We start from the raw sequence: 26,572 nt of genomic DNA on the forward strand, positions 1-26,572 counted from the left end.
CATTATACAGGCACAGGGAACAGTGTTGGTAGTAGTGATACCGTCATTATACAGGCATAGGGAACAGTGTTGGTAGTTGTGATACCGTCATTATACATGCACAGGGAACAGTGTTGGTAGTTGTGATACCGTCATTATACAGGCACAGGGAACAGTGTTGGTAGTTGTGATACCGTCATTATACAGGCACAGGGAACAGTGTTGGTAGTTGTGATACCGTCATTATACAGGCACAGGGAACAGTGTTGGTAGTTGTGATACCGTCATTATGCAGGCACAGGGAACAGTGTTGGTAGTTGTGATACCGTCATTATACAGGCACAGGGAACAGTGTTGGTAGTTGTGATACCGTCATTATACAGGCACAGGGAACAGTGTTGGTAGTAGTGATACCGTCATTAAACAGGCACAGGGAACAGTGTTGGTAGTTGTGATACCGTCATTATACAGGCACAGAGGACAGTGTTGGTAGTAGTGATACCGTCATTATACAGGCACAGGGAACAGTGTTGGTAGTAGTGATACCGTCATTATACAGGCACAGGTAACAGTGTTGGTAGTAGTGATACCGTCATTATACAGGCACAGGGAACAGTGTTGGTAGTAGTGATACCGTCATTATACAGGCACAGGGAACAGTGTTGGTAGTTGTGATGCCGACATTATACAGGCACAGGGAACAGTGTTGGTAGTAGTGATACCGTCATTATACAGGCACAGGGAACAGTGTTGGTAGTAGTGATTCCGTCATTAAACGGGCAAAGGGAACAGTGTTGGTAGTTGTGATACCGTCATTATACAGGCATAGGGAACAGTGTTGGTAGTTGTGATACCGTCATTTTACAGGCATAGGGAACAGTGTTGGTAGTTGTGATACCGTCATTACACAGGCACAGGGAACAGTGTTGGTAGTTGTGATACCGTCATTATACAGGCACAGGGAACAGTGTTGGTAGTTGTGATACCGTCATTATACAGGCACAGGGAACAGTGTTGGTAGTTGTGATACCGTCATTATACAGGCACAGGGAACAGTGTTGGTAGTAGTGATACCGTCATTATACAGGCACAGGGAACAGTGTTGGTAGTTGTGATACCGTCATTATACAGGCACAGGGAACAGTGTTGGTAGTAGTGATACTGTCATTATACAGGCATAGGGAACAGTGTTGGTAGTTGTGATACCGTCATTATACAGGCATAGGGAACAGTGTTGGTAGTTGTGATACCGTCATTATACAGGCACAGGGAACAGTGTTGGTAGTAGTGATACCGTCATTATACAGGCACAGGGAACAGTGTTGGTAGTAGTGATACCGTCATTATACAGGCACAGGGAACAGTGTTGGTAGTAGTGATACCGTAATTATACAGGCACAGGGAACAGTGTTGGTAGTAGTGATACCGTCATTATACAGGCATAGGGAACAGTGTTGGTAGTAGTGATACCGTCATTATACAGGCACAGGGAACAGTGTTGGTAGTTGTGATACCGTCATTATACAGGCACAGGGAACAGTGTTGGTAGTTGTGATACCGTCATTATACAGGCACAGGGAACAGTGTTGGTAGTTGTGATACCGTCATTATACAGGCACAGGGAACAGTGTTGGTAGTAGTGAAACCGTCATTATACAGGCACAGGGAACAGTGTTGGTAGTTGTGATACCGTCATTATACAGGCACAGGGAACAGTGTTGGTAGTAGTGATACCGTCATTATACAGGCACAGGGAACAGTGTTGGTAGTTGTGATACCGTCATTATACAGGCACAGGGAACAGTGTTGGTAGTAGTGATACCGTCATTATACAGGCACAGGGAACAGTGTTGGTAGTTGTGATACCGTCATTATACAGGCACAGGTAACAGTGTTGGTAGTTGTGATACCGTCATTATACAGGCACAGGGAACAGTGTTGGTAGTAGTGATACCGTCATTATACAGGCATAGGGAACAGTGTTGGTAGTAGTGATACCGTCATTATACAGGCACAGGGAACAGTGTTGGTAGTTGTGATACCGTCATTATACAGGCACAGGGAACAGTGTTGGTAGTAGTGATACCGTCATTATACAGGCACAGGGAACAGTGTTGGTAGTAGTGATACCGTAATTATACAGGCACAGGGAACAGTGTTGGTAGTAGTGATACCGTCATTATACAGGCATAGGGAACAGTGTTGGTAGTAGTGATACCGTCATTATACAGGCACAGGGAACAGTGTTGGTAGTTGTGATACCGTCATTATACAGGCACAGGGAACAGTGTTGGTAGTTGTGATACCGTCATTATACAGGCACAGGGAACAGTGTTGGTAGTTGTGATACCGTCATTATACAGGCACAGGGAACAGTGTTGGTAGTAGTGAAACCGTCATTATACAGGCACAGGGAACAGTGTTGGTAGTTGTGATACCGTCATTATACAGGCACAGGGAACAGTGTTGGTAGTAGTGATACCGTCATTATACAGGCACAGGGAACAGTGTTGGTAGTTGTGATACCGTCATTATACAGGCACAGGGAACAGTGTTGGTAGTAGTGATACCGTCATTATACAGGCACAGGGAACAGTGTTGGTAGTTGTGATACCGTCATTATACAGGCACAGGTAACAGTGTTGGTAGTTGTGATACCGTCATTATACAGGCACAGGGAACAGTGTTGGTAGTAGTGATACCGTCATTATACAGGCATAGGGAACAGTGTTGGTAGTAGTGATACCGTCATTATACAGGCACAGGGAACAGTGTTGGTAGTTGTGATACCGTCATTATACAGGCACAGGGAACAGTGTTGGTAGTTGTGATACCGTCATTATACAGACACAGGGAACAGTGTTGGTAGTAGTGATACCGTCATTATACAGGCACAGGGAACAGTGTTGGTAGTTGTGATACCGTCATTATACAGGCACAGGGAACAGTGTTGGTAGTTGTGATACCGTCATAATACAGGCACAGGGAACAGTGTTGGTAGTAGTGATACCGTCATAATACAGGCTCAGGGAACAGTGTTGGTAGTAGTGATACCGTCATTATACAGGCATAGGGAACAGTGTTGGTAGTAGTGATACCGTCATTATACAGGCACAGGGAACAGTGTTGGTAGTTGTGATACCGTCATTATACAGGCACAGGGAACAGTGTTGGTAGTTTTGATACCGTCATTATACAGGCACAGGGAACAGTGTTGGTAGTTGTGATACCGTCATTATACAGGCACAGGGAACAGTGTTGGTAGTTGTGATACCGTCATAATACAGGCATAGGGAACAGTGTTGGTAGTTGTGATACCGTCATTTTACAGGCATAGGGAACAGTGTGAGGTAGTTGTGATACCGTCATTATACAGGCACTGGGAACAGTGTTGGTAGTAGTGATACCGTCATTATACAGGCACAGGGAACAGTGTTGGTAGTTGTGATACCCGCATTATACAGGCACAGGGAACAGTGTTGGTAGTTGTGATACCGTCATTATACAGGCACAGGGAACAATGTTGGTAGTTGTGATACCGTCATTATACAGGCACAGGTAACAGTGTTGGTAGTTGTGATACCGTCATTATACAGGCACAGGGAACAGTGTTGGTAGTAGTGATACCGTCATTATACAGGCACAGGGAACAGTGTTGGTAGTTGTGATACCGTCATTATACAGGCACAGGGAACAGTGTTGGTAGTTGTGATACCGTCATAATACAGGCATAGGGAACAGTGTTGGTAGTTGTGATACCGTCATTATACAGGCATAGGGAACAGTGTGAGGTAGTTGTGATACCGTCATTATACAGGCACTGGGAACAGTGTTGGTAGTAGTGATACCGTCATTATACAGGCACAGGGAACAGTGTTGGTAGTTGTGATACCCGCATTATACAGGCACAGGGAACAGTGTTGGTAGTTGTGATACCGTCATTATACAGGCACAGGGAACAATGTTGGTAGTTGTGATACTGTCATTATACAGGCACAGGTAACAGTGTTGGTAGTTGTGATACCGTCATTATACAGGCACAGGGAACAGTGTTGGTAGTAGTGATACCGTCATTATACAGGCATAGGGAACAGTGTTGGTAGTTGTGATACCGTCATTATACAGGCATACGGAACAGTGTTGGTAATTGTGATACCGTCATTATACAGGCACAGGGAACAGTGTTGGTAGTAGTGATACCGTCATTATACAGGCATAGGGAACAGTGTTGGTAGTTGTGATACCGTCATTATACAGGCACAGGGAACAGCGTTGGTAGTAGTGATACCGTCATTATACAGGCATAGGGAACAGTGTTGGTAGTAGTGATACCGTCATTATACAGGCATAGGGAACAGTGTTGGTAGTAGTGATACCGTAATTATACAGACACAGGGAACAGTGTTGGTAGTAGTGGTAGAGTTGCGATACAACTATTGACAACAGTGTTTGCCTTTATGATAGAGATTGCACTTGGACGTTTGTTGAAGTCATTTAGTTTTCGCTTACAAGACGAAATACGGCATCAGAAGTATTTGTGTTCCATTAGAAGAAAATATTCAGAGGGTGTGATTAGTTTTTCCTAAATTCACCACCTAGCTAAAACATAACTCACTTGTAATTATTCTTGTCGACGGAAACTGCCAGATGACTTGGTGAACGTTGACAGTTGTACAAATTTAGATCGTTTTCGGGGATATGGTCAACATCATGGAATATAAAGCATTGGAAGTCGTAGTCCTTCAGTGCCTCTTTGTAGCCGATGTTCATCAGGACTGCTCTGTTGAAGGTGGTGGGCATTGCCTGTAACACAACACCATTGCAAAGACGAAAAATAATAGTAATAAAAACAACAATTATATCTTTTTTTTAATTAATATCATCTGTTTTAAGTCAAAATCTTGGAAGACAACGCAGTTGAATATAAGACGTCAGCGCCAAATAATAATTAGTCACGATTATCTGCTGGACCAGATTCCAGAACGCTTCAAAAGCGAATGAGGATGACACAAGGTATTTGTAAAAAGACTAAGCATGTCGTGCTCTAATGGTAGCCATACTCATGTCATTGGTAAGTGAGACCCAAACTTAGAAAAGCATTATCCTGAAAATATAGATTTGACCAACAAATTACAAACGTTATCAAAACGTAACTGAGCTGACAACAGTCGCCGAAACATTGCAAACATAGAACTCCGATACCCGTATCAAATACATCACCACTTTGTTAGGCAGTTAGGTAATATAACAACCTACTTAAACATACACATGGTTAGGGCCTCCTTACTTTATTTGTGTGTTTCTCATCTCACGCCGCCTGCAAATGTTCCTCCCGCCTAAAGAATAATATTTTCATCCTGAATTATCTGCCGTCCATCTGTATTAAACTTGATATTCCGCTTCTTAATAAAGTTTCACAATTAAAAAGTGTTTAAACCATGGTCGTATATACAAATAGCAATACGCGTTCTTTATGTGAACTGTTGAAATTTGGAATGGAGGCAACTCTCAGTTACTTTATTTCTGTAATGATCAGATATATGATCCGATTTAATTATAGAGCATATATTAAGCGTGGAGCTGCCTTGATGTTTGAAAACCTGTGACAATGCACACACACAGGCGGGCCTCTCTGTTCTTTGTAAAGTTCGGAGTTGACACAACCTTGGTCGTTAAAGCAGACGTACACAAGCCTGTTCAACATTCCTTCCACCAACCTATACGCCTGGTTGACTTGTTGACTGCTTCACGAAATCGATAGCACAAACCGCAGTGCCCTCTATTTAAAATAAACACCCGTGCGTACTTTTTTCAAGGACATTTAAGACGTTCTGATTTATATATGTTTTTGAGAAAACCTCGGTTTAATCAAAGCTTAATTACAATATTATGCATCTCTGGTATCCTTGAGATATAAAAAAATGTTACTAAGTTGACTGCGATTGTCCTATTTTCGTTCAGCTACATTTGATATAAATAAACATTAAAATATTGGGGGAATTTATTGTATGAATTGATGCTTTAAAATATGAAATCTGCTTTATTTAGGAAAGGATATTGTGCAATTCGTTGTTGTAAAATTTACGATTTATTGAATCAGTAAGATCAGGTCTATCTGTCAGTCTAATTTTATGAATAGAAAATATATTTAATAAACTATCTTCATCTAATCTGTGTCGAAAGTTGTTCCCTTGTTACAATCCCTAGTGTTCACCTAAACCTAAGTGAAACTATGAACCCTAAGGGGTTTAAACCGCAACCCCTAGGATAAACACGTGAATACTGAAACACTAGGGGTTGATATGGTACCGTGCATTTATTTTGTATTTGCAACCCTTAGAGTTCACATTTTTTTCAGATGAGGCGTGGAACTAGTTTTCGTGACATATGGACCTTATAAAACAGCAATGCAATAATTCATTTTCTGTGTTGGGAAAAATTACCAAAATGCCTATATACCTATATACAACTTTGTAGTGTCTCCGATCGCTATAATTATCAGTTTATTACATTGCTGAAGATGCATTTTGATTCTAACTCAATTCAAAGAGCAAAACTAAACGTTTCTGGACAAATGAGATCTGCCTACATATGCACGTTTCGTTTTATTATTCTGCAATCCATTGTTAGAATTACCCGCTGGCCCGGCCCGACTTTTAGGCGATCCCTAAACATGACACAGAAAAACGGCAGCTGGATGAGTCAGGAGCGTGCAAATTCAATGACAAAAAAAACAACACTGTTATATAACCTAGGTGCACACGAAACCCCAAACCGTCCACCAACCCCACCTTGTCGAACGTCACCATGGATAGATATATGAGAAACCTTATTTGTCCAAAAACTAAAATTCTGAACTTAACAAATCACACAAAGTCAATGCATTTGATATAGTTCATAACGGTATAACCGGTCCGGACATCAAACTCGTGATCGCATTTTGTGGAATAATATAGAGACATATATACTGAAACTCAAAAGAAACGTCACCTTGGATCGATATATGAGAAATCTTATTTGACCAAACACTGTAAACATACTTTGAGACATATCAAAAAGATGAAACTGATCATCAAGGTTGAAATTAAAGAGTCAAACGTTCTTAAAGTAAAACACAACACTAATCTCTGAGAAAATGACATCACAAGTCAGTATCTCGTGTGTCCGCCATGAGCATTGATGACTGCCGTGCAACGTCGATACATGGAATGGATGAGACGGTTGATGAAGGCCATATGCACTTGAGCCCACACTCTGAGGGACACCTGACGCAGTTCAGCTGCAGTTGTCGGCCTTAGTCGGACGTCATTCAGCCGTCTTTGAATCTCGTCCCACGGTTGCTCAAAGGGATTTAAATCGGGCCTGAGGGCAGGCCGCTGCATGGTACTGATGCCATACTGCTGGGGGAAGTCTCGTTGCTCTCGCAGTGTGGACACGGGCGTTATCATGCTGAAACTCGTGGTTGCGGCGACGTGCCAAATGAGGTATGGCGTGTGGTCTCAAAACTTGATCAATGTACCGAGCTGCTGTGACACCATTGCCTCTCCCTGGAGGTGTCTGCTCGTCAATCGTCGACGCACGGTGTCCGCACTAATGTGTCGCTGGTGTGTCCCCATGGTCTGTCGAGAAGTTTCTGCCGCAGTAACAAATTTTAAAGCGACCTTCAAGATGCTGTCGGACAATCTAACGATCCTTACGACCGTTTGTAACCCTTGGTCTTCCACTACGCTGTCGGTCATCTGTAGTGTCGGTGATCTGGTACCGTTGCTGGAGCCTGTATATGGTCCTTACGTGGACTTGAAATGCATTGGCTACATGCCGGGCGGTTTGTCCAGCTTGTCCAAGGGCTTGGTGTTGCTGATTTCATGTCAATCTTGGCATGTGGTAGCAATTCAACAACGAATGAATGTTATCCGATCTGGGTGGATTTTTATAGGGCAAGAAATGGGGGAACGCATGTGCATTTCAATTTGCACGGAACTCCCGTGCAGCAGGTTACCATGGCCGTTGCCGCGATGCGTTTTAGCGATCGGTTTTATTGTCATCTGCTTTGTTTTTGTATCATCAAATTTCATTTTTCCGGACAGGGTAATGTTAAATTTTAGAAACTTTGCCAAAAATTACCCAGATATTTCAATGGAAACAATGTTTCTTTTGCGGTTCAGTATATTATTGTAGGTACTTACATTTGGGATAATATAAGCTAGCTTCGCGATAAATCGCAAAGAACAATGAAGAGAGAAGCGTGGTTTATTTCACGATAAAACATAGTTCTATCATGTCGTAATTTCTGGAGATTCGAACATGTACTAGCAACCTGATGTCGTCGTATGTTTGACGACGTTATTTTTGAGAGGGGAGTTTCTGGTGAGTTGTTCCTCATAGATGTAGCAGGGATGGCCGAGCGATCGCATCCAAAACATGGAGAGATATGACAGTTGGTGTTGGGAGAAAAGTACAGGTAATCGACGTGAGGATTGCGAGAACATGCGGGAAATACCCACCTGTGCATAGAATGGACTTGTCCGACGTTGCCGAGGTCGGATTCCATTGAGGGAGTCATCATGATTTAAATAGGCGTTAATTTCTTTAAAGCTTGTACGTTTTATCAACATCCTTAAAGAGGCTGTACATAATGTTGATTTCTTATTTAAGAAATAAATACAAGTGGGAATGTTTATCGTAAATAAAACACTGTAGGGAGAATAAACCATGAAGGGCGCAGCAATGTTTTATTGCAGTATAATCAACTCCCACGCGTCGTGTATTTATTAAATATAATATCCTGAAGGGTGCTCTCCTGAACACCATTGTGTGAGAGGGGCTGTCGTAGCTGAATTGGATACTAATTCTTTGATTCTATTCTTATTAAAATGTTAGGAAACATGCTTGAGATCAACCAAGGACGTTACAGTTGGGCTTGTTTCCACAGTTGTGGATTAAACAACTTCGGACGTATTTGTTCATCTGTCAGCTACGTATGCCGAGTGGTGTTCAGGGGGAACATTCGTCCGCGTGTGTCGAGTTGTGTTCAGGGAGTCTGTAAGCTGTGTGTGTCGAGTGAAATTCAGAGGGACTGTCAGCTGTGTGGTTCGAGTGGTGTCCAGGGAGACTTTCAACTGCGTGGGCCGAGTGGTGTCAGGAGAGGACTACCAATTTACGTGGGCCGAGAAGTGTCCAGGGAAGACTGCCAAAAACGTGGGCCGAGTGGTGTCCAGGGGGACTGCCAGCTACGTGTGTCAAGTGGTGTTCAGGTGGACTGCCAGGTGTGTGTCAAGTGGTGTCCAGGGAGTATGTAAGCTGTGTGTGTCGAGTGGTGTCCAGGGGGACTGCCAGCTGCGTGTGTCAAGTGGTGTCCAGGTGGACTACCAGGTGTGTGTCAAGTGGTGTCCAGGGAGACTTTCATCTGCGTGGGCCGAGTGGTATTAGGAGAGGACCAGTTAATCCAATTATGTATAACGGTTGTGGACATGTTTCAATGTTAAGTTTGCTGAACAATGGGTTTGGGTGTTGGTGTGGTGAGGGAGGCGCGCTTGATTTTCCTTTGGTTTTGTATACATATCCAGGACACACTGAAGATTGATATGTGCATCAATTCGGTTATCATTGCAAATGTACGGGTTAATGAATGAATGAATGAATGAATGGGTTAATGAATGAATGAATGAATGAATATTTTTGGGATAACCCTACATCTCTTCAGAAGCCAATACATGATTTTTATTATCATTGTAGGAAATAGAAACTTAGGCCTTAATAGTTGTTTTTAGTGCTGATAATGTTAAGAAATGTTAAGAATAATAAGAATAATACGCCACGGCAATAAAAAGCGATGAAGTAATATGTTTAATTCGACATCAAATTTCAAGAAAATAGGACCCGTGAAGATCCGGAGTAGGATAGGATAGGATAAGTTTTATTCCATACTGAAAGGCCTCAGGCCCATAGTACAAATCTGTTTTCGGGAGTGGTTACAGATCCGTTTAACAGGTCATATTCTAATTAACATAGCATGATAAATGAACATTGATAGATTTTTTAGAGTATCTTTATCAGTTGTTGACATGATCGTTGTAAATCTTTGTATAGTGGGATGTACATAACCAGGCAGATCAATATATTTTCTTCTAAGGTGGTCGTATTTTGGACAAACTAACAAAAAATGAAACTCATCTTCAATCACATTTAAATCACATTGCTCACATATTTTCAATTCTCTGTCTATGTTTCTATGCCTGCCTACTTCGATCCTAAGTCTATGAGAGCTGCATCTAAATTGTGCTAAACTTATTCTAAACCTTTTAAAGTTGATGTCAAACAAATAGTATTCTGGGGAAATTGTTGTCTTGAAAAGCTTGTAATAATTGCATTTTTCTGAACTTAAAACATGCGATGCCCATTTTTGCAAGTATATATCCTTAAGTCTTTGGCGTAAAGAAACTAAAAATGAATCTGCATTGTTTGGTACACATTGATTACGCCAAACATACCCATAGCCGCAATCATTTAATAACGACTTTACATCATATACCCAATTGCGGCTTCCATGTTTTTCATACAATAACATCATATTGTAACATTTTCTAGGTAATCTATCAATAGGCATTTTAAGAATCTTGAACCAATACTTGAGAATTCTAATATGCTGAAATATGTAAAGTGGTACACGTCCACATTCACCATATACCATAACACTCGATGTAGAGTTTTTTACGCCAAGGAATCGTTTACAAGCATATAGATGGACCAGTTCAATAGTTCTGTATTCAGTATGCCCCCAGACCTCTGCTCCATATAAAAGAATTGGAGTAATTTTTGTATCAAATATTTAAAAAAAGGTTTGATATGAGAGATCAGTGAACGTTTTCAAACTATGTAAGATTCCCATTAGTATCTTTTTTGCCTGCATTGCTGCATTACTGGTGTGGTACTTCCACGTTAATCTGCCTGTGAAGGTTACTCCCAGATATTTATAAGAAGTGACAATTTTTAACGGTTGTGAGTTGAAGAACCATTTTTCCCTACTTGATAGTTTATTTCCCTTTTTGAAAACTAACACTTTCGTTTTCTCAGTGTTCACTTGGAGTTTACAATTAGAACAGTACAGCTCCAGTTGATCTATCAAATTCTGTAAACCTTTTATCGTACTAGAGAACAGGACTATATCATCAGCAAAAAGCAACAGAAATATCTTAACAATATCTGGATGCAGCTGTATACCATCCGTACAATTTTCCTTAATTTGTGCAGCTAGTTCATTAATGAAAAAACAGAACAGAAATGGGCTAAGAATACAGCCTTGGCGTACACCAATGTTACATGTGAAGACATCAGAGTATATTCCCCGATTTTTAACACATGACTTTACATTTTGATAAATATTGCATAATAGTTTACCCATTTTATTACTCACCCCATTTGAAAGAAACAATGACCACATTATATTTCTGTTTACAGAATCAAACGCTTTTTTGAAATCAACAAAAATTGCATAAAATTTTCCACCTTTTCTCTGCATGTATTTGTGAATAATCGCATTAAGTACGAAAATATTATCCGTGGTTGAATACCCTTGTCTAAAACCTGCTTGTTCTTCCGAAATTTTATCTAATGAATCTGACCAAAAAGTGAGCCTTTTATTAATAATAGAAATAAATATTTTGCTAAAAACACTCAGAAGGGTAATTCCTCGATAATTTTTGGTATCGGTATGTGATCCTGATTTATGTAGTGGAACAATCACACCGATAGTCCACTCTTTTGGGAAATAAGACGTTTCTAAAATCTTATTAAACAGTAATTCAAGGTATGTGAGTAGAATATTAACAGAATGTTTAAAAAATTCTGGAATTAAACCATCTATGCCGGAACTCTTGCTGTTTTTCAAATCGTAGATAGCTTTTTGAATTTCCTCTCTTGTGATTGGCGAGTCAAGGATTGTAGCAGTTATGTCATTATCACATGTTTCCTGATCTGATAATTCAAAGTAGGTATCATCCCCAACACCATTACCACTAAACATATTTTTGAAATAATCATACCATTTATCAATTTCAATATTATTTTTAAACTCATAATGTGGATTTAGCTTGTGGAGGGTTGTCCAAAATTCTTTCGACGACTTAATGTTATCTTCCAAATATTGTTTTTTCTTTTCAAGAAATATAATCTTCTTTTCCCTGCACGTGGTTTTGTAAAGAATTCTAATTCTTGTATATTCCCTTAATGACTGTAAATCTTTATCTCTTCTGAATTTATTGAGGCATGTACATCTCTCTTTTTTTAGTAACTGACATTCCCAATCAAACCATTTTTGTGTTTTCTTGTCCACGTGAACCACTTTCTTCATTTCGTTCCCAGCATAGGAGAGTGCTTCTCTAATAAACTCAATACTTTCATCAATATTTGTGAATACGGTATCTACTGCTTTTTCAACCAGTGATACAAACTTGTCCGAAGCTAAGTTACAAAGAAATATTTCTTCTTTATCAATTCTCCACGTAAATCTAAATGTACTTGCATAATTAATATCATCATGACCCTCGATGACTGAGTGAAGCCTACACGTACGTAAAGCCATTGTTAATGGAAAATGTTGCGACTCGTACCGTGTGTCTATGTCGAATGTTTTACAGAGTTCAAACATATGTACGGTGGAGATAATATAGTCATTTATGCTTGCCCCTGTACTACTGATGAATGTATAGTCCCCAATACCAGCGTCACTGCCACAACGACCATTCATAATATGAATATTTAAAACAGAACATAGGTTCAACAAACATTTACCAAACTTATTCAAAATAGTGTCAGCGGAGTATCTCTGCAGATCAAAATGGTCTATCAAGAAGTCCCAAGACGAGTTATGACGCCCTTCAAGATAATCCAAAATGTCGTCTTCCACAAAGTCGAGTTCTGTCCCTGTTCTGGAGTTAAAATCTCTCCCCATAATACATGAAACGTCATCGATCTGATTTAAAATATCCAGGAGCTCGTCTTGAAACATCAGTACACCATTTCTAGAAGTAGCACATTTATCATAATAGGTTGAGCCTTCTGGGTGTATATATACACAACAGTATAACACATCTGTTACAGTACCAAACAGTAATTTATCTAAAAGAATGTAAATACCACTTTCTTTCACCCAATTCCGCTTAATATATTTTTTCAGCTGTTTTCTAACCATAACTATGATACCACCAGAGAGTCTCCCTGCTTTTGCTAACTTATCACCTGGTCTATTATAATATAAATAATCAGCAAACTTGTTCTGGAAGTCTAACTTCTGAATCCACGTCTCTGTGAGGCCTACAATGTCAAATGAATGTAAATATGAAACAAAGTCACAGTCATCTAATTTAGATTCCAATCCAGATATATTCCAATATAAGAGTTTTATTGTAGGAGAGTCATCACTTTTTAAATCCTCTGAGTCTTGGTATGGGCCCCGGCCACACCCCTAGGTAGTGCGGTCCTGCTGGCTGCCCCTAGAGCTGGTAGCCTGACTGCGGGTAGTGGGGCGCGAACTCCCCTCGTTCCTGGGTGAATTGTTGATTGTGTCAGAGATCCCACCTCTTCTCCCATCCGTGACATTGATTGAAGCATCCGTAACCTGTTTGGGTGCTGACACAATTTTACCACCTTTATACAAATAATGTTTAGATTGGTCTTCATCTTTACATTTCTTTAATTCTTGTCTCTGTTTTAATGTTAAGTCATTGGAAATTCCATATCCCTTTGACCGAAGGGAATCTCTCAAACTTAGAGACTTCATCTTATCCTCCCAGTGCACAAGTTTAGCGATCACAGGGCGTGGTCTATCAGAGATACGTTGTCCTATTCTATGTGCCCTCTCAATGTCTCTTGGAACAAGCAGATCTATGTTCTTGGCTTCCCTGGCATTGTTCAACACTTCCAAAGTTTTGTTTTTGCAGATTGCATAGGATTCGCTCGGTCCCTCTGGAACACCATACAAAATGATATTATTTCTTCGACCCCTTCTCTCAAGATTCTCTAGACGTGTATCAATATTGTCAAAGTCATAATATACATCGTCTAGTTTTTGACAGACCGCATCCACATCAAGCCGAATGATATCTTGTTCTCCCTTGTTCGTACTCACTTGATTTCGTAAATCTGTGACGTCACAGCGTAATGTTTGTAGTTCTTCTTTCACTGAACCAATTTCCTTTAATAGTTTGTCTTCGGATGCCTTGATTTGTTGAATAATTGCCAATTTCATATCATCCAGATCCTTACTAAATGGGCCAGGGTTCGATTCAACATCACCTGACAGGTGTATTAGCAATGATACACAAGGACAAAACAGTCGCACCACACCTCGGTCCGGAATTCGATATGTAAACAAAGACGATGTGTTACAATCAGTGGGACAAAAGTTCGCATCCATGATACTGAGTGGTGGATTTGTCAATATGTCACATGTATACTTCATCTTATCTTCGATGATCGTACCTGAGGTATATATTGAGAGAAGAAGTACTGTGCACAAGAGTAGTCGATAGGCCATGTCAGTCCCGGATGTCCATCCCGATGTCGTCGAATAGGGTCTGATTTTCTCTATCTGCCTGTGTCCTCGGGGCGGTACAAAACATCCGATACTGGCTCTCCAGACATCTATAGAGACTCCCATATTGTCCCAAAGTGCTTAATTAGATTGGCCTAGGCTCCGATGTCAATATTTTTCATTTTTTTACGAGAGACAAAGCGGAATGCAACCACTCCCCAAGGGAGCTAACTACTAGCCGGAGTAGAATAGGCCTTCAGCAACCCATGTTTGCCGTAAAAGGCAACTAACGGGATCGGGTGGTCAGACTCGCTGACTTGGTTGATTCATGTAATCTTATCCCAATTACGTGGATCGATGCTCTTGATGTCAATTATTTACAGACCGCCGTTATATATCAGGAATATTGCTGAGTGCGGCGTTAAACAACAAACAAAAAACACAATCATAAAATAGAACGACCGTTACGCAGTTACACCTTTGGTTGAGAATTCTAAAAAAGCTTCATTTTGTTTTAGTGTATAATGATATAACTATTAACCTCCCGATTGATTGTCTGATTAGACTATTTGATGTGATGATTTCACCTATTCTACTTTATGGGTCTGAAATATTGAGGTTTAAAAACTTATGTGTTTGAAGTCCGAAAATCCAATGCAACTGTTATTAATATATTTGGTCAGATGCTGCTAGATCTGTTATATACATTTCAGTTGTTCATTGTCAATGGGAAATTGTATGGGGATACGCTTGGGGCATTTACCTATTGTGGAAACCACGGTGCTAGCATTAATGATTACTTTATATGTTCTCCTGATTTCTTCATTATATTAACATGTTGAATGTTAGCGATTGTCTAGAATCTGATCATTTACCTTTGGAATTGGCCTGTAAGTTCCCTCGTGTGAATTAAACATATGACATGTTAAAACATGAAAGTGTCACGAAGAAGAAACTAATATGGAATGACGAATTTTCGAAGGATTTTCTGAGCAAGCTGCAAGAAAGTATAACATATTATAAACATTGACTTCTCGATAAACTTGATAATTATATTGAAGGGGCAATTGATGACTTTGTTGAAATTATGTTTAATAAATTCAGTAACATGTATGAGAAAAGAATTCAAACTGAACATGGATAACAATAATACTTATAATACTGGAAGTAGAATTGCAAGACGTAACGCCCACAAAGCGCTAGGGAGATGTAGAACTACTCCTACTAGTCTTGACAGAAACAAATACTGCGCAAGTAGGAATAAATATAAAAATTGCTGTCGGAAATACAAATTTGATATGTACAGACATAGATAAGACAAAAGGAAAAAGTCTATTTACAACCCTTCTGCGTTCTTGAAACCAATACCATCTCCTAAGAATAGATCTTCTGCTACAGATAACATAAGACAATCACAGTGGCTTGGTCATTTTAAGAAGGTTTTTTCCAATTATACAATATTCACTACGGCAGTTGATGATATGCAAAATTATCTCAGTGAATGCTACACGGGTGTAGATGAACTTATATTAGATTCACCCATTGTTGGGGGACACGGGTGGCCCAGTCGTCTTAGGCGCCAACGATTCGCTGTGCTGAGTTGCGTCCCTTGGGCACGCCAGAAACCTATGATTGTGGGTTCGAATCCCGGTTCGCCCCGATTATGTTTCTAGGTTTGTCAGCACCATACCCGTGCTCGTGGGTTTCACCGAAGTGGTAAACATTTGAGACCTACATCACTTCGTTCTTTCCTCCCACGTTAAGCTGACACGCCGTGATATGACTGGAATAATGTTAAAAGCGGCGTTAAACCCAAATCACTCACTCACTCACTCACTCACCCATTCTTGAAAACGAAATAATATATGCGATAAATCACCTGAAGCAGCTGGTCCTGATGTCTTTGTTATCGAAATGTTGAAATGTTCTTAATTTGAATGTTATGCCTATTCTTTGTACGTGTTTTAATTGGTTATTTGAAAATGGGGTTTTCCCTATCAATTGTTCATGTTCTATAATAATCCCCCTGCATACAAAGGAGACAGGAGTGACCCGGGTAACCATAGAGGTATTTCATTAATGAGCACTTTAGGAAAATTATTCACTACACTATTAAACAATAGAATTTCTAAATGGGCGAACGTGCGTGATAAGATTCCCGAATTTCAAACTGGCTTCCGAAAAAGAAGTTATTCTAACTTAGATCATAAATTTACACTTTATTCACTTATTCAAAAAATTCGTCACGGTGTAAGCTTAAATTGCTTGTTGATTTGTATATTTTAAAATGCTTTTGGTTCTGTTAATCGCTTTAAGCTATGGACTTGTCAACGAAAAGCTGGTTTACATGGGAAACTATTTACTATTCTAAAATCAATGTATTCGTATGTGTGATCATGTTTCGTTGTGGGGATAGCGCAACAGATTTCTTTGATTTACCTTTGGGCCTAAGACAAGGCTATATTTTGAGTCCGATCTTATTTTCATTTTTCATTAATAAATTATATAACGCAATAACTTCGATTGGAAAAGGTGGTATCCAAATGTGTCCAAATTTGGTAGAAATATCTTTGTTACTTTGCGCAGACAATGTCATTTTAGTGTCAGATACTGTCGCTGGTCTGCAATGGCAATTAAATATTTTAAGTATATACACGAAAGAATGGAAATTATCAGTAAATTTTTAAAAAAAAACAACTAAAATTGTGATCTTTAGAAACGGTGGTCCAATCGCGTCCAAAGAAAGATGGTCATTCGATGGTCAGTTAGTCACTATAGTACACCACTATTCATATTTAGGAAGCTATCACACACAATGAATTGGAAAAATGTGCCCTTGACTTGTCCTTGCGTGCAAAGAAAGTTTTAATAAGTGCACTGGCTATTGCTCCTAAAGTTGGAATACGGAAGCGTAGTAGTGCCACGGTGAAATTGTTTTGGTCTAAGTATCTCCTACGTAGGACATATCAGGTTTTAGGTTTAGTCCCATCCGGGATTCGAACCTTCACTGCCAGAGTGAGGCACCTAATCGCCAGCACACAAGGACAGCGATCTAACCCACTCAGCCACCGAGGCGTCCACAATAATGAAAGTCCGACTGGTAGTCTAGATCACGTACTCTGTGGACCTCTCTGACAATGGCCGTTACATTTGTTACATTTGACCACTTTAATTATAAATGGTATTGTGTGTTCATATTCGACATTAAAGGAAAGTTGAAGTCATCCAACATGGCATACAGTCTTGTATTACTTCTTTGAGAATCATTTAGTGAGTGAGTGAGTGAGTATGGTTTTACGCCGCTTTTAGCAATATTCCAGCAATATCACGGCGGGGGACACCAGAAATGGGCTTCACACATTGTACCCATGTCGGGAATCGAACCCGGGTCTTCGGCGTGAAGAGCGAACGCTTTAACCACTAGGCTACCCGACCGCCCCGAGAATCATTTAGAAGTTGTAGTACTGAGTAAGGATAAGATTTATTGTCACAACTTCATTATAACGATTAGGAGCGACGTTTCGGTGTAGGCCCTTACACCGTGATCAAGCATGGTCATTTGCTTGAGAACGGTGTTAGAACCTACACCGAAACGAATCAATCAATCACCCAATCAATCAATCAAATTCAATCATCAGTCAATCATCAATCAATGAACTGATATATTCGTTATAGGGGTGGGGATGGGGGAGAGGGGGAGACTCTACCATATTTGTCCGACTTCCTCATTTTATGCCGGAGAGCGGAAGGTGCGTGGTTCGATCCCCGGCCGCGTCATACCAAAAGACGTTAAAAAATGGTACTTGTTGTTACCCTGTCTGGCGCTCGACATTAATGGGCTAAAACAAGGACTGGTCGGCTCAGGGACAGTATACTGTGTCTGAGTGGGGTATTCATGTTAAACTGCGGCATGGTATCTCAGTGTGCTAGCACTATAAATAGGCATCAGTCCGGACTAGTACAACCGTGTGCGAAATACGCTGTAGTCGGAAAGCGCACGTTAAATCTTTTATATCAGTCAGTCAGACTAGTACAAGCAGCCACACAAACACACACACGTACATGCACGTCGCAATATAAGTGCAATAATCTTTGACGCGAAGTTAAACCGAATTCCACCTCACCTCAGTTGCGGTTTACAACGTCAACAATATTTCGGACTTCAACACTGCCATATCTGGCTAATCTTTAATGCACATACAGGGTTGTTAGGCGTTAAACCCCATTTCAGCTCACCTCACCACACCTCATTTTATGTGACATTTTGTTGACATTAAGAAGGTTTAACTCTTAATCACTGTAATCTGGGAAACATCTGTAAACAACGATCTGAGTTAATGATTTCATTGATTTTATCACAATGTGTGGCTGAAACGTTCGATGTATATGAAGGATGTATAGTACGCCTTTAAAACAGTTTGCCTGCATTGAGTACAATACTTTAATACATTGCACATTTTTTATCAAATACACAACCAGGAATAAGCTTGCTACATCAGTGGGATGTACATGCCCTTGTATTAGCCATGAGCACCTACTAGGAAACCAGTGAGACACAATGATACGTGTAGGAGTGAGTGAATTTTGTTTTACATTTCAACAAGGGGATTCCAGAAGAAAACAAAGTCTTCAGAGGAGTTACAGGATTTCGACAATCTGTCCAATGACCATAACACTGTTTGCAGTGTGTGATCCTTCTAGAACGATGAAGAAATATTGGTTGAACTACGTGTACTTGCAACCGATCGTCTTTGAGCAAGAAGTATGGTCATGCTACTGTGAACAACAGATGTGTAGAAAGGGGGATGGGCGACAATCGGCTACCGTAAACAATATACAAATAATTACACTTAACGAGGTCAATATGCGAAAACTAGGACCGAAGACGCGACCCCTGAGGTGGTCCGACTCGGCGGCCGCCGCGGGGTCGGTTACGAGGGTCCCTGTTTATTGCTTATTGACCTCGTCAAGAGTAATCATTCGTTTCGTTATACCGAAGTTCACTGTAAAGTTTATGAAAAACTTTACCCTGTTTCGTTACAGTAACTTAAATTTCCTTTTTGTCAACAGTTTCTGTTGCCAGTGGGGCTCAAAGCCGCATCATAGGATTTGTGGACGTGCAATGGCGGGCCTAGGCAACGGCGACAAATGACACACTTAACTGAAACATATTTTACAATATTCGTATAATCCTTTGAGGCTGAGGCAATCGAAAGAGGCAACTATGTGTGTCGTAAGAGGCGACTAACGGGATCGGGTGGTCAGGCTCGCTGACTTGGTTGATGCATGTAATCCTATCCCAATTGCATGGATCGATGCTCATATTAATCTGTGGCTTGTCTGATTCAGATTGTTTACAGACCGCAGTTATATACCTTGAACAAGGCTGAGTGCGGCGTTAAACAACAAACACACAAACAAACAAACATACAACAACTGTACAGATGCAGTGTTGGGTAAATACATCGCACAATGTTCATTATTCCTTATATATTTAGGTTGTTGGTTATGTTCAAATGAGATAATCGAGAATGTCATTGTTCCATTCTTCATTTTGCATTTGGTGGTCATATTGAATATTTTAAGTGGCCCCATATCTGAAAAATAATTTAATTTCATTACCTACAACTGTGCACAATTTTATGTTTTTATCACTAAGTGCACAATTGACTCTATATCTGTCACGAGACGGCTGCACTATATGTATTATATTGCATTATGCTGCCTAGAATGATGTGAATATTTCATTAATTAGATAACGCTATGATAAGAAGAATCATAGACCATATACCGACATGTGCCGTCACTTTATTGTCACTGGAAAAAAATAACTACAAACACAGGACAACTTATGTACCATGTTATTTATATTTCATATATGCCCCGTCAGCATGTTCTTAAAACAGGCAGACTATTGGTTGGACAATCGTTTCGAGTGAGTGAGAATGGTTTTAAGCCGCTTTTAGCAATATTCGAATCGAGATTCGAACCAACTATCATTCGTTTCTGGTCTACGCACGGCGAATTGCGGCGTCTTAGACAAATGTGGAACCCGTGCCCCCTTAAAGCATTTCAACAAAAAGAACACGATGGACAGGAACACTTAAAAGAAATACGTTTCTGTCTATATGAATTCATGTTAATATTTATATAATATATGACTTTCAGTTTTAATGTTATATATTACTTTCAAATGCAGAAGCTTTATGATCCGAAACCGGATATGACATAACTTGAACCGGAAGTACTGTTTACTTTGTGCTTAGAGTAGCTTAAACCATTAATAGTTTTCTGTTTAAAACGCAGAAACGCGTTTTCGGAATCAGACGTGGTCATCACTTTGTTACAACCTTGGATCGAGCCGTTATATTTCCTGGCGACTTCATGACGTTGGACATATGCCGTAATGCCATGATTCTAGATTCTGAGTTAGAGAAAGGATGATCTTGGTTGTAATTCTTTCATTACGCCACTGTCAGCAATATTATAATTATATCACGCCAGAAAATAATCGAGTTTGGGCCAAAGGGACTTGTTTCTTTTGTTTTTGTGGTCATAATTACCAAAAAGGAGAACATGTCGACATACATATGTGTCAAAATGGACAATCCATAAAATACATGTGCCGCTTGGAGTCTTTCCATGACCACTTGCAGCTATGCTTCAAGATTGTTTTAGGTAGAGCGAAAACAAATAATAAAACGTTACAATTAGGCCCTAGGTGTGTAAACTATTAAAACACAAATGGAGTAATTATACTGATATTTAGGGTCACGCGATCATTACTAACTGTACGTGTACTCGGGATGCTTGCCGGAAATGTGAATTTAAAGTAGGGCCCTAAGGACTTCTTGATGACATCGGATCTAAGTATCCCATTCTTGCTGAGGATCGAAAGGACACAAGGTGTGACATTGCTCATTGGACGTGGTCATGTTAGGATTACTTCTCGTGTTACCAGCCAAATACTTCCACATGATATATATAGAAACAACATTCAGTCAACCATCAAGGAGTTAACATGCAGCAGAGTTTTAACCATAAGCAGTTGCATTTATAATATGGTATAACAAAACACATTCTATCCTGACCCCCGAAAGAGGGACGACATCATAAACCAACACAGATGGGGCCACTTGTTTATATCTGTTTGAAAGACAATGTCCTTACCATTTCCACGACGTAGATTCCATAGTCTAGTTGCTGTCGTTCTAGCATTGGGAGAAGGTTTTTGAGGAGGATCTTGAGGTGGGACTCTCGGTCGCGAAAGGGCACTATGATGGCCACTCGGTGACGGGATTTACAATCCAGAGGTTGGAATCTACCGCCAGGTTTGATGTATGGATGTCTCTTTTGTATTTCCTCGAATGACTCTGGTTCCATGTTGACGAAGAATGCACCAACTGAAACATCCAGTAATGAGTGAGTGAGATGGGTTTAATGCCTCTTTGAACAGTATTAATGTTATATCACGGCCTGTCAGCGTCATGTGGGAGGAAAGAGTGATGTGATGCAGGGTTTAGACGTTTACCACTTTTGATGAAACCCCCGAGCACGGCTGTTGTGATAACACAAGAGGAAACAGAATGACGGCGCATCAGAGATTCGAACCCAAGATCATGGGTGTCTTCATCTGAGCCATCTCTTTAGCTACTGAGTGAACAACGGCGCCTCAGACGAAAGGACCATCCATACTCCATTATTGTATTGATAGATGATGAGGGTTATGATTGTGTATACCATATGGCGTTACAGACTGATTTCTGGGTAGGAACACAGCAATCATCTTGTCAACTATACCAGGGAGGTAGAGTTGTTTTAATGCTTCTACGGTTCACATGGAATGTCTTACATCTTAGGGATATCTAAATGGAATGAAAACAAACGAACATTTCACAATAGTAAATACCAGTACACCTTTCAATTTGAGAACAACAACGAGATCAAATATGAGTGATCTCTAAACGGCGATGATAAATATACCTGCTGTCCTGAAAGGGTCTACAATAGGTTGTTAAACATAAGGCATCGAACGGAATGCCCGAAATTACAAGATCTTTACTACCTTCGAGATTTATCAACAAACTGATGGCCCCATGAAAACCATAGGATGGCGTTTTTAGAGATTTAACGGTTTATTTGGAATGTCAATGTGATTCAAGGCAACCGACTGACCAGTCAGATCAGAACATTTTCCACAAGTATGTTTTTTTTAACAAAATATGCTCTTTAGATATGTGAAAGAATGGGCACAGTTAAAACAGAAGAATGTAATGACGGATTATCTATTCAATATTTATGTCTGATTCAAGCCATAGATATTTCAGCCTACTGACGTTTTACACGGTGTATTAAGCAACATGTGTTTGCAACGTGCGGTAAATCTGGATTATAAACGACATTGATTAAACAAATTTTATCAAGACCACATTTTACTTAACAAGAAGAGTAATAAGCTGAACACACCTAACATAATCAGAGTAAGACAAGGCGAGGTAAATGTGGAGGTGAGGTGAAATTGGGTTTAACGTCGCGTCTAAGATTATTGCACTTATATAGCGACGTGCATGCGCGTGTGTGTGTGTGTGTGGCTGCTTTTACTAGTCCGGACTGATGCTGATTTATAGTGCTAGCACACTGAGAGACCATGCCGCAGTTTAACATGAATACCGTACTCTGACACAGTATACTGACTCCGAGCCGACCAGTCTTTGTTTTAGCCCCTTAATGCCGAGCGCCAGACAGGGTAACAACAAGTACCATCGTTTAACGTCTTTTGGTATGACGCGGCTGGATATCGAACCTCGGACCTTCCGCTCTCCGGGCGGATGCTCTACCACAAGACCACGGAGGCGGTCAGGTAAATGTGGAATGACTAGGAAGAAATTTAATATATCATTGCCTGAAGGTTCGGCTTGCGCTTAAATTAACTTCATATGGACATCTTTGCACTTCTATATTCAACTGACAAGGGTTTTGAGCACTTCATGACCTTCATGATGGCGGCCCCAGCTGTAGGCGCGTGAGAGAGCTTTCCCAAATGTATGGATTTTTCGTAAATCTTACATAATCTCTAACATAAGAGGAAGCACATGTGTCTTCCCATGGGAACTGAAGATCGGTATAATTGTTGCGGTTGTACATTTGTATGTTGTACAGAAGTGAACACACTATCTCGACATGGAAGTGGGTTTAGACGTTTACCACTTTGTTGAAGCCCCCGAGCACGGGTGTTGTGATAACCTAAGAGGGAACAGAATGACGATTCGAACCCAAGATCATAGGTGTCTTCAGCTTGGGGGTCTTTTTAGCTGCTGAGCGAAATACAGCGCCTTAGACGACAAGGCCACCCATACTCCATTATTGTAGTGACAACTGATAGATGATGATGGTTATGATTGTGTATACCATATGGCGTTACAGACTGATTTCTGGGTATGAACACAGCAAACATCTTGTCAACTATACCAGGGAGGTAGAGTTGTTTTAATGCTTCTACGGTTCAAATGGGATGTATTACAACTTAGGGATATCTAAATGGAATGAAAACAAACGAACATTTCACAATAGTGAACACAGCAGCATTAACACTGATGCAAACATATTGTGTTATATTCTCAACTTGCTGTAGAGTTGCAATATATTTGCCAACATGGGATATTTGTAACTGTTCTGTTACACAAGAAATGGACATTAGGCTCCTTTTCCATGCTGCTGATGTTGTAATATTTTACTATTCTGTAAACGGTTTGCAAAAACAATTGAAAGTGGTACATAAAAAAAGGCACTACTTGGTGAACTGGCCGTAGTAATATTTTTGTAGCCAGCCAATTAAGGGTAATTAATTACTCAGAATGATGCCTGAGAGAGTCATATCAATGTTTCAAAATTTTAAGGTACTTGATGATAATGGAAAAAGAATTGGGTTTCAGATGTGAGAAATCTATTATTTCTTAGTGCCTTTGCATATGTATGGATTTCCAAAGAGAGATCCACAGTTATTTTTATATTCATTTATCCGGAGAAGTAGAGGATGAATAACATGTCTTACGTATTTGTGAAACGTATTCCTATTTAAGGAATACATTTCTCCCCATATTGCAGGGTATTTTTAAATTTTTTGAAAATTCTGATGTGTTCCATGCTGTTTCTCTATTTTTAAAACATGTCTGTATAATGAGAAATGTGTCATTTGATTGAAAGTCTAATCGTGAACATGACGTGACAAATGTTAACATGCAATCTGCATAGTACTGTGGGCCGTGATGCCTAAATTAAACTGGATAAACTGTCTGTTTTTTTCGCTGATTGTCATCTATTCAGTGTTAATGTGCATTTCGGTTTCGTTTATGGATCCCTATAAATTGCTACCTTACTTGAATATGACCGTATACATACAGCAGGTGATAGTCGCATTCTGCATCACTTGACGCGCTAAAGTAGGCTCTTTACACGTCCTATAGGAAGTGATGTAATAACACTTAAAAGTTAAGTTGACCATTTATTGATAACACACACACACAAGTCTATTTATGATGACATGTGCTTAATAGTTCTACAAATTGAAAAAAACAACAATTGAAATGAAAACGACAGATACGAGTTTCAATGAGTACTGGGGTCACACATAACTAAGTATTATTTTCCCTTTCAAACATATGCACGTACCAAACAGAGAACTGAAGCAAGTGACATACACCCTGTTGCGACTAACAGGAGCCGAACAAGTTTTAATTAATTTTATTCAGGACATCCAACAAACAGTATAAACATGAGGGAAAAAATATTATTTATCCTCAAAATATTCTTCTTCTCAACACAACCCCCCTCCCCCCTCTCCCCGTTAGATGGCGGGTCCCTGGTGCACTTCTAAACATTCACAATGAGAACCTGAGAATAGTATATAAGCAAGATCAACTGCTATATAAAGAGATACTTACTAAGATTTGGTGGCACTATCGGACACAGGTTTACTGTTACATTATTATCGTTCCTCGTTGCTTGTTCCTTCTCAAACGAATGCTTCACGTGTATTGCCGGGGCAGTTACGAGTTGTCTTGGGTGATCTTTAGCGATACCAGCCAATTTTGCCCTTCCCTCATTGATAACGTGCCTTAAATACGGTAGAAGTAATATTAAAACCAGTATTGACACTGTCGATTTTCTTATATTGTGCAATCTTCTACATTGTCCCATGGTGACGAGATGACCCCTTCGACAAAGTGGGTAATGGTCCTCGCCTGTAGTCTGATATGTGTCATGTGACGTTGTATCGATTTGGAAACACAAATCTTTGCAACAAATCAGTCACCTGTTGTATGTTAATCTCTAACCTGATGCTAACTGTCCACAATTTATAATTTGTGACAACGTATTGATTCTATTTAGTTTGCTGCACGATGGAACTACCGCTGACGTTCAGTATTATATTCGAACTACATATTTACTGTGTTAATCTAACTCGACCATTGTGTAGACGGGTGTTAGGTTGTATTGAGCTTTTAAATCAGGCGAGGTAAGCCACTATGACGGCGGAGAGAAGCATTCTAAGGGTTCGATCACAGAAAAACACATGTGGCGTGGCTCCTATTCGAGTGGAAACCGGTCGGTACGAAGGTGTACCTGTCCACAATAGAAAATGTTTTCACTGTAATGACAGCGTAGAAGACGAGGTCCATGTTTTGTTTCACTGCGTATTATATGACGATATCAGGGCAACTCTTTTTTAATGAATGCATTGCTAAATCTTATAAGGTTTTAGATATACCTGATATCGACAAACTTTGTTTAATTTTCATAGACTCCAGTGTGTGTTTTATACTTGCCAAAGTCTGCTTTTTAATTCTTAATAATAGAAAACATCTTTTTATGGATAACTTTTTACTATATCCTTCTTATATCATTTATGTATACGTTTTATGATAATTAGTCTCTCATAATTCTATTGAATGGTTCTGTACATTCAATCTATGTCACGTTGTACAAAGCTGTTTCATGTATGTACAGAAGTGACACGTTAATTAACTAGTGTCTGTCTGTCTGTCTGTCTGCCTGTCTGTCTGT

General features: G+C 39.9%; 1 protein-coding gene across 1 annotated transcript in view; it reads right to left on the reverse strand.

Moving 5' to 3' along the window:
• The window catches only part of LOC139474229 (beta-1,4-N-acetylgalactosaminyltransferase bre-4-like), a 37,603-nt gene extending 11,898 nt beyond the window's left edge, over positions 1-25,705 (reverse strand). The window contains exons 1-3 of the mRNA XM_071257150.1: positions 25,450-25,705; positions 21,680-21,912; positions 4,595-4,782 (exon numbers count right to left, since the gene is read on the reverse strand). Coding sequence (XP_071113251.1) covers positions 4,595-4,782; positions 21,680-21,912; positions 25,450-25,705 — 677 coding nt within the window. The remainder of the gene's footprint in view (positions 1-4,594; positions 4,783-21,679; positions 21,913-25,449) is intronic.
• Positions 25,706-26,572: the final 867 nt, after the last annotated feature.

The sequence above is a fragment of the Haliotis cracherodii genome, unplaced genomic scaffold (genome assembly GCF_022045235.1).
Source record: "Haliotis cracherodii isolate W230 unplaced genomic scaffold, xgHalCrac1.p SCAF_3, whole genome shotgun sequence".
Lineage (NCBI taxonomy): Eukaryota > Metazoa > Mollusca > Gastropoda > Lepetellida > Haliotidae > Haliotis > Haliotis cracherodii.